This window comes from Musa acuminata, chromosome BXJ2-7, assembly GCF_036884655.1.
Source record: "Musa acuminata AAA Group cultivar baxijiao chromosome BXJ2-7, Cavendish_Baxijiao_AAA, whole genome shotgun sequence".
NCBI classification, from domain to species: domain Eukaryota; kingdom Viridiplantae; phylum Streptophyta; class Magnoliopsida; order Zingiberales; family Musaceae; genus Musa; species Musa acuminata.
Genome location: NC_088344.1, coordinates 9,770,321 through 9,785,759, shown reverse-complemented (window position 1 = coordinate 9,785,759; position 15,439 = coordinate 9,770,321). Strand labels below are relative to the sequence as shown.

General features: G+C 32.2%; 1 protein-coding gene across 3 annotated transcripts; it reads left to right on the top strand.

Annotated features, from left to right (window-relative positions):
• The first annotated feature begins 1,449 nt into the window (after window positions 1-1,449).
• LOC103991519 (uncharacterized) lies at window positions 1,450-7,133 on the top strand. 3 transcript variants are annotated; one of them, XM_009411007.3, is made up of 9 exons: window positions 1,454-2,058; window positions 3,012-3,218; window positions 3,394-3,636; window positions 4,491-4,557; window positions 4,642-4,824; window positions 4,938-5,026; window positions 5,406-5,579; window positions 5,650-5,786; window positions 6,594-7,133. In XM_009411007.3, exons 1-9 carry the CDS (start codon window positions 1,534-1,536, stop codon window positions 6,802-6,804), a joined length of 1,836 nt encoding a protein of 611 aa, XP_009409282.2. In that variant the 5' UTR covers window positions 1,454-1,533; the 3' UTR covers window positions 6,805-7,133. The 3 variants fall into 3 exon arrangements, 2 of the variants coding, with proteins under 2 accessions (XP_064973120.1, XP_009409282.2); XR_010488618.1 differs by lacking the exon at window positions 6,594-7,133 and having other exon boundaries at window positions 1,450-2,058; window positions 4,938-5,030; window positions 5,650-5,757; XM_065117048.1 differs by lacking the exon at window positions 6,594-7,133 and having other exon boundaries at window positions 1,450-2,058; window positions 4,938-5,030; window positions 5,538-5,579.
• Window positions 7,134-15,439: the final 8,306 nt, after the last annotated feature.

Below are 15,439 nucleotides of genomic sequence, written 5' to 3'. Positions count from 1 at the left end.
GCGGCCACGTCTCTCCCTGCCCCACGCTACGTGGCTCCCTCGGCGACATCAGAAGAAACTAAGCACGGCAAGTCCACGTGGAAAGGTGTACGGGTGTTTCGCACCCGCCGAGGCCGATGTCTCACATGAACTCCTCGGGCCCCACGGGGGGAACAAAAAGAGAGGAGGCATGAGACAGCGACCAAAGTCAAAGGAAAAACCAAATAAAATAAAATAATAGATAAAATAAAGACAAGGGAGAATCCAAATCATCACAGACTCCAACGGAGGTGTCATCAACTCTGCAAGCGCTTCATCCCACCGCCCACGTGCCTTGCCACCTTACAACCCATCGCCATTCTCCACCTACTCTTTGTTTTTTTCTTAACCTAAAGAAAATATCAGCAATATTTTAAATATTTTATGTTAGACGATTTCTCAAAAAAAAAAAAATTAAATAATATCCTTTCTAATTTATAGAATCCCTAATTTTAAATATTTAAATATACTGATTTCTTGACCATACTAAAATTGGAAGAGGAAAGATAAAAACTTTTGATTTGAATTTTTTTTTCCATCATTGTTTATAGGTCAACAGACAAATCCATTGTAAACTTCGTTACAATTGTTTGTGTCATTCGTCCGATTGAAGTGTCAGTTATATGAGGTGGATTATATAAATCTCTTCATCATAATAAATGATGATGTGACACTTTATCGGGCAATCATCAACGCGAATTGTGACATTAATCAGAATTTACGTCATCGATTTATAACATTGTATGCTCTAATCGAATCTTCAAAGTATATGCTTTTATATTTTTGTTTATTAATATATCGATTCATAAATGATTTCCCCCTCAATAACATTAAAAGTAGGTTACAATATTATGCACTTAATCAAGAGCGGAACTCTAATGATTGCACTTGCATGGTAATTATCACTTATTCCATGAGCTGAATTCTATGATTTCAATTTTGGAATAGTTTTGGGATCCGTTACTTGGATGCAAGCATCCATTAAAATATTAACACGAAGTTGCTCTTTCTGAGGAGTAGGTACTCTAATCCGCCATTAAAGTAAAGGAAGCACGCAAAGCTTCCGATTGAATAAAGAACATTACTTTTCCCACCAATCTCTTTGTACCCTTGTGGTTACCGGCTTCGGAATTGGAAGGGTCCCACGGTTTTATCCACACTCCAACGAAGTTGGTAGAAGAGACTGGCGAGATAAACAGGTGAGAAATGTTTTTTGGGGGTTCAGCGGAAGACTCGCAACTCTATTCAACGAACACAATATAAAGAGGCTTACGAAAGCAATGCTACTCTAAAAGCAAGTGGAGGAAGCAGTGGTCCCCAATAGCAAGGTTCCACATGAAAGTAAGTATTCATCCTTCCTTGACGTGAACCGCGGGGCACCGTAACCGGATTTCTTTTCCGTCATCTCCCGTCTTTTTATGACACCTCTCTTTTATAACGCCTCTAAAAAAGACTGCACGAGAACGCCTTCTTCTCCTTCTACTACTGTTGCTTCGCCGCGCCCGAGCCACCGCCATGGCTGAGGAGGACGACAGAGGCGCCGTGGCCTCGGATGACCTCGCCCAGTTCCGGTCGCTGGTGCATGCCGCGGACCGGAAGTTCGCCCGCGTCCGCGACCTGCCTCCCTGGGCCCGCGGGCCCCTACACGTCCTTCACTGCCGCAAGGCCTTCAAGGCCTATACCCGACTCTGGCAGTTCCAGCAGCAGCGCCGTCACGAGTTGCTCGCCGGTGGCCTCCGTCGATGGGAGATCGGCGACATCGCCTCCCGGATTGGGCAGCTCTACTACGGCCAGTATCAGCGGACCAGCGAGGTCCGATTCCTCCTAGAGGCCTACGTCTTCTACGAGGCGATCGTGAGCAGAGGGTACTTCGAGGCGGCGAGGGCGGCTTCGGCGCCCGATCTCAAGCTAAGGTACAAGGAGCTGAGGTTCTACGTGCGGTTCCTTATCGTGGCGTTGCTGTTGAATCGGACTGATGAGGTCAGGCAGCTCGCCGACCGGTTTAGGGCTCTGGTGGAGGAGTCAAAGGCCGCCTTCCCGGTATTTAAAAGATTGGTTCTTGTGATGTTCCTTCTGTTTTCTATATAGTATCTCTTTTGAATTTTGCTTCCAATTTTGTAGTTTATAGATATACAAAAACCTTCTTTCCTTTTTCTGATAGACCAGTAATAAATGGTTTAGCATTTATACAGTCTTTACTGTTTCTAGAGAAACAGCCAATTACTTACGCTGAATTTTTCATTTAATCCAAGACATCAGCTCATAATTCGTTGCCTCTGTCTCCTCTCTCTCTCTCTCTCTCTCTGATAATTGCCTCTTCGTGGTGCTTTTCCAAATAGTGTTTGATTTTGTTTTCGAGATGGAAAAGTTCTTTTTCATGCATTTTTCAATTAATTCTTGAAGCATCTTCGTTCTCGTCAGGTGGTTCGTCATATTTCGAGGCAGGGAGAAATAGTTCCAGCCTAGTATTCTATTCCCTTCATTACCTCTCTGTTCTGAAATTTGAAACCAAAAGCCTTGATATAGGTCAACCTGACGAGCACATGGCCATTTGGTTGTCGACTCGGCTGAATGTTTATGCATAAATCATCCATGATTCTTACAGTGCATGCTTAAGCTTTACATGCTAGAGAAATGGTCTGGCGACAAACTTGATGCCAATGAATTTGACAAACTCATTTTCTTAAAGAAGTCACATGTTCCTGGTGCCAAACTCCTTTAAAGTTCTCTTTCTTCCAAATGGTAGATTTTTGACAGCTTTATTTTCTTTGAAGTTTATTTAATAAGAGAAATTGTACATATGTCATTTATGCATTTATAATATTTTAAACTTTTTTATGTACCAAAAATGTACCTTCTGTTGAATATTTAAGCTATATACATAATATTAGCTATATCAATGAGATTTGAGTCATTCTTTTTGTTTATTAAGTGATATAATTCACTTTCCTTTTATGTGTTTTTCTCATATTTGTGTCCTTTTTACTTCCCAGGCGACAAACTTTAAAGAATGGAAGCAAGTGGCACAAGAAATATCCAGGTTTCTGAAAGCTGATGCATCTTCAAAAATTTCCAGGCCTTTGAGATACAATGTCATGTTTGATGCCCATCCATCTTCGGTGCCGCATATTGCAAGATTTCATGCAAATAGAGTGTTGAGACTGCAAGACGCTTTGCTCACAAGCTATTGCCGAAATGAGGTTTGTTGGTGTTTATGATTCAGCAGAGTGAACAAGTGTTCGCTCGTCAATAACTTACCTACTTGGATCATTAGATACTTACATCTTACATTAGAGGAAAGTGCAAACTATTTTTGGATCTAATTATAGAGCATTGATACTTACAAAGTTTAAAATTCCTTGTCCATGCTTTCAGATTAAGCTTGCAGAACTTACTCTGGACACTTTCAGAATGCTACAATGTTTGGAATGGGAACCCAGTGGATCCTCCTATCAACTTCCTAAAAAAGAATCGTGTGAAAATGGTGCTTTTAGTGATCAGAGTGGAACATCTGGATTGATTGATATAAATCTTGCTGCTGATCTGATGGATCCAGATTTGCCTCCAAACCCACGGAAAGCAGTTATTTATCACCCTTCCGTCTCACATTTGCTTGCGGTGAGTATTAAGGGTGCTACCAGTTTTAATTGTTTTTTCCATTCCATCTTTAATGCATTCATTTTTATATCAGAACAATTGCTTCGGGAAGTCAGTTGTTCTATTTTCAGGTTAAGGCTATTGCAAATGTCATCAACTCTGGTTATTACTGTTTGTATGACCTAAAACAATCGCTTCAGATTGCTTGGTGTTTCATTTTATGGGTATTCATGTTACAAACTTACAATAATATTGGATTGAATCTAGACCTTAAAAGAAGCCAATGAATGGGATTGCTACTCAATCTATCACTAGTGGATGTGAAACCAGAGCTAAAAAGCATTGCTGGATCTGGCATTACTGATTAGAACTCAATAATAACAATGTAGTTCATTTCTAAAACTAAGGTCTGGATCTGGTGCTCTGTTTGCAGGATATTTAGGAAAGATCAGTAACTATTTTATATTGTTGCATGTGCAACCATTCTATTAAAACTTTGTGTGCATTTACAATTGCAAAGGACTGGTACCTCTAGTACCCAATGAGTGATACAGGAACCTTTCCAGTTAAATTCTCTAAAGAAAGCCAATTATCCTTGTACGTCTTACAATAGTTGAACAACTAGAGTGTCAATTAAATCAGAACACAAATATGATTTATATGCATGGATGGATATTCTATATGAAGATAGGGAGAAGAATGGAGGGGGTTAAATTAGTAGTCTGGCTGTTATCGCAGGCTCGCTAATTTGTTGAGTTTTAAAATAAAATAAGTTAATAACATCCTTGGTGTGTATCTGCTAGGTATATGTGTACATCATGCTGTACTTCCATATTCTGACCAATTTTTTGGTGGCTTATATGATTTATTTGCAGGTAACTGCTACAATATGTGAAGAATTGTCTTCAGACAGCATTTTGCTAGTCTATATATCAGCTTCAGGTCTCGTTTGTGCTGCTGGTATTATATTAACTATATGTCATGTGCTTAGACCATTCCATCTTATCTCAAGTGAAATATATGCAGGAAAGACAGACTGTAGTGTTGCTTCTCAAAAAGATTTTCATGGAAAGTCGTCAAATTCCTCAAAAGCAAATCATGCTTCTCGGAAAAAGAACAGCTCACTGTCTCAACCTGCTGCTGCTGATACACTAAATTCAAATACAAATTTAAGGAGTTATGTATGCCTAGGTTCTCAAGGAACTGGAGGTGTTTTCTGTTGTACATCAGATTAAATTTTAGTCGCTATTATTGGAACTTTGCATTAGAAGTTCCTCTTTCTTGTGTCAGGGTATGCTTTTAACTGTGTTTTCTAATATCAGGTTCAAACCTCTATCCTGAAGATTTGGTTCCATTTACAAGAAAGCCACTTTTCCTTATTATTGACAGCGAAAATAGCCAAGCATTCAAGGCAGGTTTGTTATAACTTGTTCTGGACTTTCTAATCATTAATGCATCATAATGAACACAAGCAGAAATAAGATTTTTTGTTTTACTTTGTGATTCCTTGGAATTTAAGTGAGAGCAAACCTTAATGCCATAATATCCAGATTGCTGGGTATCAAGGTTCAATTCATGAAAACAGCATCCTTGCTTGCAAGTTTAGGGCTATGTACATTGACCATTTCAAAATCCTGCATTAGCGGGAGTCTCGTGTATAGGGTCACTCATCTTTTTAGACACAAGCCTAGTCCTACTAATTTGGTAAAGAATATATTTTTTAGTAGGTCATCATTCATTCATGTTATTCCTGGCTCATCTCTTGTTTATGCTTGTTATCAAATTTGTAGACTATACATGGTGCAGAAAGAGGAGAAACATCTGCATTGCTTCTTTCACATGAGAAACTGTTATCAGTATCTGATACTGGTCTGACATCTAGTGGAAGCCAGTTTACTTATTTCCTAACTGCCCCATTACAGGCCTTTTACCAGTTAGTAGGCCTTTCTTCTGATGTGGAAGACGTAAGTTGCCTTGACACTTTTTGATGTACATCATTTGAAGCAAGTCTAATGTATTTATACGTATTTTCAGGATGCATACAGCAATGCTGAGAGCCTGCTTTCTTCTGCTTTAGCTGAATGGGAAGTTGCACTCTGTACATCTTATTCTCTTGATCAGGTTTGGGCTCAAGTCTTAAGTGATCCATTTCTACGACGACTGATTCTAAGGTAATTGTTTTTAATATATTTTTGTCAAGCTTTTTCATTGTTCATGATATAAAGAACCTCTTACTAGCAACATTTGAATAATTAACAATCTTTTGCCACCAAAGAGAACAATAATTGAGGTAGCAAAATGTGTCTTTCTGATTTAGTGGGGCTGTTAAATGTGATGTAAAATATTCTTGTTAACTAGAGTAAAACATAAACGTCTGGTATAGTGGAGTTATATGTGATATAATGTAATCTTCCTTCTTGTTAAATTGTTAACCAGCTACTCCTGAGCTGTGATGGCAACGAAGAAAGATAGGACATGAAATTATAATTAACAATGACATAACATTATTAGATAACATAACGCTATCAGATATCACTATCATCAATTTGCTGCTGCATGATTTTTCTTGATGGGTATGTTGCAGAACTTCTGTCTATACTTTTGTTCATATGGTCGTTTAATATGTGGAGCACTAAAGTTGTAGAAGACAACCTTCTTTTTGTCATTTGACCAATGGCTTTAAAGTTTGAAACATGCACAACTGGAGGGGATTGGTAGTTGCATGGCACAGAGTACAATTTGTGAGGATTCAGCCATATCACAGTTGATCACTTGCATCATAAAATTTAGAAAATTGTAATGATCCTGGCTTGAAAGAAATGGACAAGGAGATTTATTAAAATGCATCATTATAGAATACTATTGCTATTGTGCATAGAAATAGTGATATTTATTATAATTTTTTGTATTGCTATTGCTCCTCTGGATTTGATTATTAGCGGAGATTTTATCTTGGTCTCTTTTCATTTTCTGATCAGGTTTATATTCTGCCGAGCTGTGATTTCTCTCTTTTGTTCTTCTGGGGACAGTGCTGGCCATCTACCTGAATGCCTTCCTAACCTTCCTGAGTCCCTCTCTCCAGAGTCTGCTGTAACACAGATCTATATCCATCACCTCGCAGAAAGATTAGGTGTCTCGAACCTTTTCCAATTTCGAGATTCCATCAGGGATTCTCTTCTGAGCAGATAACTAGAAGAATAATGTATAATTTTCTGTAGATAAAACCATAGTAGACAGCACCCAACCATTTGTTGATTATTTTGTGTTGATACGCGGGATCACAAACTCCTATGTAGACTACATATTTGAGTGGATCAACCAGAAAATTTCTGGAAATGTATGAGGTTGCAGGTCATTTTAGATACCTTTAGAGAGGTTGTAAGATAGTTTGGCATGTGTCAGCATTCTTGGCAGTGTAACATCCCACTTGTTATTGTCTTATAACATTGCATACGGTCGAGAGTTCTTTGTATTGTATAACTAGTGATCCATGAAGAGTTGATTTTTCATCTACTAAAGTGATTCATTTGTGATCACCTAATATAATGATCTGTACATGCTTCGACAATTGTTCCTGAATGGCTGATACTGTGGTATTTGTTGTCGAAATCAATTTGCTCTTTGAACTTGTTCTTCCGGATTGCCACTTATCCCAAGAACTGGTATGGATCTCCTCTCATATCATCCAAATAATTATAGTTGTGAATTGTTCTTGACCGTGTCACTAACTGCATCAAAATTTGGTGAAGATAGTTTTGGGCTGCACATCGACTGTAGAACTGCTCATTTCTGCTGCTCGATGTATCAATTACAAACGTAAGTTTCTAGAGCACGAGTACTGGCAGTGCTGTTGTTTCTTTTATGGGACAATGCCACAAGGACATAATAAGTTTACATTATTGGAGACCTGCAGATGATGAATTCTGCTTGTGAAAGCTTTTTCCTCTCAGCATATCTCCAAATCTCCGAATAATTCTCTTTTGCTTCTTCTTCTTTTCACAGCATCTATGTGTCAGGTTCAAAGTCACCTAAACAAGCTGCATCATCTATGTGATCAGAACCACCAGAATTTAACTGTCTCCTCATCGCCTGCAACAATGGAGGAAGCAGCCCTTATCTCAGACATGTTACTAAGCGATGCAGATATGCGATGACCCTCCGGTGAGGGTCCCTTTAACTTTCCTGGTTCTCCTATTGAATGCCTTCGTCCACTCCAACGTTCCAAAGAAAACTTTGTTACCACTTTACCGGCTTCACTGACAATACTATCAGAGATCGATTCATTCTCAACTTTGCTCGAGTCCAGTGTTGATGTTGCGGCAAGAAATCTCTTCGACACCCTCACACTGCCAGTGGCCGCAGCTTCACTGACTTTGAGGCCTTCATGGTCTTGCTTTAATCTCTGCAAGTAATTTTCCTAATCAGAAAACAGATCCTTTAGCTGAGCGGTCTCTTTCCTGGCAATCTCTAGGATTCTTCGACAATGCTTACTTCATTCACGGCTTGTTTTAGCATGTCCTTTAGCATTCTCTTCCGTGGCTGCTCTTTGTGATTCCAACAACTTATCGTTCTCTGTTTTTGTATTGGGAATCTCCTCTTCAGGTATGTTAATACTATCCACGAAGCGGTTCTCTTTCTCATTCCATCCAGAAACCAGATTCCTGGAGCTGAAACTCCATACTTCAAATTCTTTTGATGTTGGTTATGTAGTGTCTGAGTCTCATGGAATCACAAGTTTTCAACTTTTAAGATTAATATATATGATTTCAAAAATAATATTTATTGTACCAAATATTGGTTGAACATATGTAAACTTTAATTTCTACTTTAGACATATTTTACAGTAAAGAAATACGATTCTTCGGTGTAAAAAGTTTAAGTATTCTAGCGAATCCGAGTATAAGGTTATGGTAATCAATAAACAATGCTTAAATGAATTTTACCATGATTAAAAATAAAAAAAAAGTTTCAATTTTAAACATCATATATATGGAGGATAATAAATTACTCAAGTATGGATAAAATAATAAAAAATTAAATAAGAGTATTATACTAAAAATATTTATTAAAACATATCATTCTTATCAAGCCAAATTAGATTCAAATTGGGTTATTATAACAATAGAATAATGTTAAGAAAGAAAAAGCAAAACTTGAGAGGAGATCGAATGGGATTAAACCTACCTTTTAACTACCTCTTGAGCAACTCACCAAAATCAGCTCTTATTTACTTTAAACCTTATCTTTTTTATGAGTAAACAAATTCCTTAATTTTTATCTTTTTTTCTCTCATATCTCAACCCTTTCTTCGTTCAAGGCTAAGGATCTTAGTTGTAAGGAAAATTAAGGTAAGAAAAACTTAATTTTTTCCTTGCTTTATCTAGGATTTTAGTTTTATAGATTATAGACTAATGTTTTCAGTTACTCTTAAGTAACTTAAACTTCAAATTAATCTTTAAGTTTTTAAATTTATTTTATATGAATCTCTTGTGATTCTAAAACTTTTGGTATGACTTTAATTTGAGATTGGTACATAGAATTATGAGTATCTCAATCTCTTATTTTCTAAGAAATAGCTTTATTAAAACTAAATTGACTCTCTTAAGAATATAAATTAGCTTATGTTCTTTTGATATGTTTTAAAAGGTTTCCTTTTAATTATATAAAACTTAGACTTAAGGTTTATAAGTTCAAATAGGCTTAACCTAGTTTTAGTATAATAGAATAGGTGTTGATAGTTAATTTGGGATTATAGTTTAGCCTCAAAATGATTTTATTTTAAATTAAAATTTAGTGTGTATTTATTTTTTTTTTTATAAAATTTCATAACGATTCAAGATTATTTGGTTAGCGAGAATAGTAAAGAAAAATTATTTCATTGAATTATATTATGGTTTAATTGATACTAACTAGTATATTTGATTATAAAGTGAATTATTAAAAAATTGATAGTAAAATTTATATGTATTTTTAGGTTGAATATAGTCTATTTTATAAGAGATTTCATTAATTTTTTTATAAATTATTTATATGAATTATTATAAATTAGTAATTCAAGAGGTAGGGTTCTAAATTAAAGCATATGATGTTATACTCCCAATTTGATAGGTTTATCACTCCTTAACACAATCATTATAAATATGATCTTTTATTAGTATATTCATTTTTAAGTTAAATTGGATATGTATAAGTTTAATTCACTATACAATAATAGTCATATAAATTATCATATTTATAATATATTTTGAAAAGCATATTTTGAATGGTTTGATTGTCATGAGCTAAGCATAAGCTCAATGTTAATGTATATATTACATAAACATAAAAATATATAAATTATGATAAAAAATATATTATATACATATGACGTGAGATGTGAAGTGTATATATTTTTTATGACATGTAGTATGAGAGTACATGAATATATGCTATGATGTACCATGTGAAAGTACATGTATAATGATGACATTCGACATGAGAATGTATATATATGTTATTATATGTGATGTAGAAATCCATAAATGTGTTATAATTTTTACATGTGCATATAAGCATTTTGAGCTATTTTGATGTAAAATTTTATCAATTTATTGTGCCCTTGTGTACAATGATTTTGATATATGTACATGATTATAACCTCTAACTAAAAGGAAAAACACTTACACAATATATTCAAAAGTTACACATAGACAAACTTACACAATAGCATAAGCTCGCACATGTTTACTTTCCGATCCAATCACTTAGGTGGGATACTAATATTTGTACCTGTAAAATAGGGTCTATGACGAGTAATCACTCGATAAGTATAAGCCTTTATAATTTTATTTAGGTTTATTTTAATATCATTGACATAAGACTTTTAATGATAAATACCTCATCATATTACTTTTCTAGTAAGCATAACCTTATACCATAGTATATGCAAAAGAAAAAAATAAAATTCTATGTCAAAATAATTCAAAATGCTTATATGTATATATAGGAAACATAACAAATTTATAAACTTCTATACCCCATATTACAACATATATGTGCATTCTCATATTACACATCATCATAATATATACGTACAGTCTCATACTATATGTTATAATATATATACGTATACTCTCACACCGTAATTCATAATACATACATGCGCTTCCATACCATACATCACAACACATGTATTACACATCGTAATATATCTGTTTACTCCCATAGTGTATGCATGCATATAATATATTTTTATTAAAATTTATATATTTTTATGCTTATAATATATATATATATACATATATATTCACATTTATTATATGTCATATATATATATATAATATTTTTATCATAATTTATATATTTGTATGCTTACAAAATATGTATATTCATATTTAGCTCATGCCTAGTTTATAACAATCATATCATTCAAAACATACTTTTGAAAATACATTATGAATATAATAATTTATATTATCATTCTTTTACAATGAATTAAACCTGTATTTATCTTATTTAACTCAAAAAATAAAGGTGTTAGTAAAAAATTATATTCTTTAATGATCGAGTATGTTATGGAGTAGTATACCTATCAAATTAGGAGTATAGGGATATGAGATGCCTTATTAAGAATCCTACACCTTGAATTATTGATTTATAATAATTCATAATTTTTTTGATAAAATCCCTAATAAAATATATTATAATCAACACAAAAAAATTTATTTAAATTCCATGGACTATTTTTTAATAATTCTTTCTATAATCAAATAAACTAGTTAGTATTGTTCAAACTATTTGCGAAGAAATTTACTTCATTATTTTAGCTAATTAAATGATATTGAATTATCATAAAATTTAATAAAAAAATATAAGACACATAAAAACTAAGTACATACTAATTTTTAGCTTAAAATAGAATCATTTGGGGACTAAATTATCCTCTAAATTCAACTATCCACATATATTATGTTTTGTTGAAACTATGTTAGGATAATCTAAATTTATAAATCTCATATCTTAGTTATAGAGGTGATATTAATTCAATTCCAAATCTTACATATCTTTAATGAAATATTTTAAAATATATTAAAAGGATAAAGCCTAATCATATATCTAAGAGGGTCGAATAGTACTCTTTCTAAAAAATAAGAGACTTTAATTACCTCAAATTAAGATACTCATAACTTTCAAATCAATCTCATATTAAAGTCATACCAAAGGTTTTAGAACCATAAGAGATTCATACAAAACATATCTAAAAATTAAATAATAATTTAAAGTCTAGATTACCCAAAAGTAGCTAAAAATATTAGTATATAATCTATAAAATCAAAATCACAGGTGAGAAGAATTAAGTTTTTCGTACCTCAACCTTCTTTATACATAGAGTTTCTTAACTTTGATGAGAAAATATAAGAGAATGATTAAAAAAAAGAGAAAGGGTCATGGGTTATTAGGTTGATAAAAGGATGAAGCCAAGATAAAGGAGATGTGTTTAAGAGGTTACCATTAGGTCTACGGTTCAATACCATTAGACTTTATTTTATACCTTTTTAATAATATAATTATAAGATATAGCAACTTCAATTGAGTCTAATTTGGTTGGACAAAAATGATATTTTTGTCTAAACTCATCATTTAATTTCAGTTATGTATCTCAACATCTTTAGTATGACACTCCTCTATAATTTATATTTTTATTTAATTTTTTATTACTCTATCCATGCGTAATCCTCCATATACATAATGATTAAAACTTAAACTTTTATATTTTAATCATTGTTAAACTCATTTAAGCCTTGAGATTTACTTAAGACCGATTAAAATTCAAACATAGTCACTAATATATATATATATATATATATATATATATATATATATATATATATATATATATATATATATATATATATATATATATGATCATATCTTAACTTCATATTCAAGTTTGCTAATATACTTCAGCTTATTCAATCGAAGGACCATACATTCTTATTGTAAAATATACTTAAAGTATATAATGATACTTATGTATGCTCAACTAATATTTCATAGATAATTATAAATACTATATTTTGAAAAGTATGTTCTTTTAACTTTAAAAGCTGAAAATATGAATGCATCATTTATTATATTTATGAAGTATAGATATCACAAATCATATAACTAAATGATGGTATATACATATTATTTTTATTTCTATTGACATGCGAATTGTAATTCAATGTGTATGAAACTTGAGCATTACAATCCTTCTCTCATAATAAAAAAATTGTCTTTAAATTTTCTTACTTGAATAGCTCCGAATATTTCTCTCATTCTCTATTTTAACTTGCTTCCTCCATTATGTGATTCTTCCATAGCACTTTAACTAAATTGGTCTTTAAATTCTTTCTCCTTTATATCAAGAATTTGTATAGTCTATTCCTCATATATCAAAATTTTCATCCAATCCTATTAGTTATTCATTTAGGATATGAGAAGGAACTAAAATATACTTTCCCAATATTTATACATAGAATACATTATGCACCCTTGCTAACGTAGGAGATAAGACTAGTTTATATATCACATCATTAACCTTATCAATAATTTCATATGGTTCTATATATCAAGGACTTAACTTGCCTTTCTTCCCAAATTTTATAATTTCTTTCATTGATGCCACCTTTAAGAATATTATATCACATATATCTTTAAAATATCCTATTATCAATATAATATTTTTGCTTGTTTTGTGTTGCCTTCATCCTTTGGTAAATTTTTTTTATTACTTCTAATGTTTTTCTCATTAAATTTGGCTCCAAATATTTTTTTCACTCATCTAATCGCAATGAATAAGTGATATGCACTTTCTATTGTATAGTATTTTAAATGGTGCTATCCTAATGGTTACTTAGTAATTGTTATTATAAACAAACACTATTAAAGATAAATATTTGCTCTATAATATCTTAAATTCCATAACATAAGCTCTTAGTATATTTTCTAATATCTAAATAATTTTTTTATTAATCATTTGTTTAAGGATGAAAAATAGTGTTAAAAGGTATCTTTATCATTAGTTTCTTATGAAGACTTCCAAGATCCTAATATGAATATGGAGTCTCCATATGATAAGAATAGTTAGCATGAATTGGTAAAAAATGAGCTGTCTTAATTAATCTATCTACAATGACTCAAATTTCATCATGTCCCTCCTTGGTCTTAGGCAAACCTACGACAAAATTAAAACTGGTTTCTTTCCATTTTCATTAGGGTATTTATAATGAATTTAAGATATCTGGTGACCTCTGATATTTTATTTTGATTTATTGATAGGTGCGACACTTTTCAATAAATTGGATGACATCTCTCTTCGTTCTTAATCACTAATAGTGCTCTTTCATATCCGAAACATCTTGATTGTTCTAGGGTATATGGAGTATAAATATGATTATGCCTCTATTAAAATATTTTGTTTTATGATAGGCTTCTCTAGTGTACATAATTTATTCCGAAATATGATTACCCTTCATTAACTTGAAAATTTTTTCTCTTCCCTAGTTCAATCTCAAACTTCAATCAATTCAAATAAGGGTCCATAACCAGTAACCAGTAACACTAATCTTTTAATTACATCTTATATTCAAGTCTATTAGCACACTTTGGCTTGTTATGTCGAAGGACTATACCTTTTTGCTACAAAATATGCTTAAAGTAGATAATGATATATATACATACTCAATAACATTCCATAGAATATTATGAATAATATACTTTAAAAAATAAGTATTTTAACTTTAAAAGCTAAAAATATGAGCATATTATTTATCATATTTATGAAGCATAAATATTATAAATCATATAAATAAGTGAAGGTAACATATATATATTATTTTTATTTTTATTGGTATGCTAGTTATAATTCAATGTGCATAAGATTCGGGCACTACATATATTTGTTAAAAAATTATAAGATGAAGCATTTATCATTAAATATCATATATATATAATTTTAAAATATTATATACATGACATCATATATACTCACTTAAATAAATCTATAGACTTATATTTTTAAATGATTATTCATTATAAATCTTATTTTATATGTAAGATTACTAATACTCTACCCAAAGTGATTGGCAGAGAAGTGAGCAAGTACGAGCCTATGCTAACATAAATATAAATGATGACTTATAAGTATTTATATATATATAAATTTTAGACATGTTACATGTGTTTGTTTTTATTTTAGATTTGATGTTATAATTTTGTATAAGTGTTAAAATTATTAGGTAGAAAAAACTCTATTACATATTTTACATATTAATAGTAGTAATTAAACTGAAAGATGATATTCTATTTTAGTCAAACATATAGGATATATGTGAAACTAGGAATAGGGCTTTACATCTTGAAACTTTTTCTCTATGATTTTATTAGACTTTAAACTTCCAGCTTCTACTATTGTGTTTTTACGCTCAGATTGGGTTGCAGTGAGTCTTCTATTAATCTGGTTGGTTTTTGCTTTCAGTTCTTTGAGGGCAAATGCTAAACCATCCATGGCTATCTTGCTCTTCTCTTCTGCTTCCATGGCTAACTTAAACTAGAAGTAGGTTGTTACAACTTGAAACTTTTCCTCTGTGATCTTTAATAAAGACTCGAAGCTTTCAGCTTCTGCTCCTTTTTTTTTCCTAAGCTCAGATTGGGTTGCCGTGAGTCCTCTATTAAGCTGGTTGGTTTCTGCTCTTAATTTTTTGAGGGCAAATGCTAAATCATCCATGGCTATCTTGCTCTTCTCTTTTACTTTAATGGCTAACTTCAACTAAGCGTAGGGTGTTACAGCTTGAAAATTTTC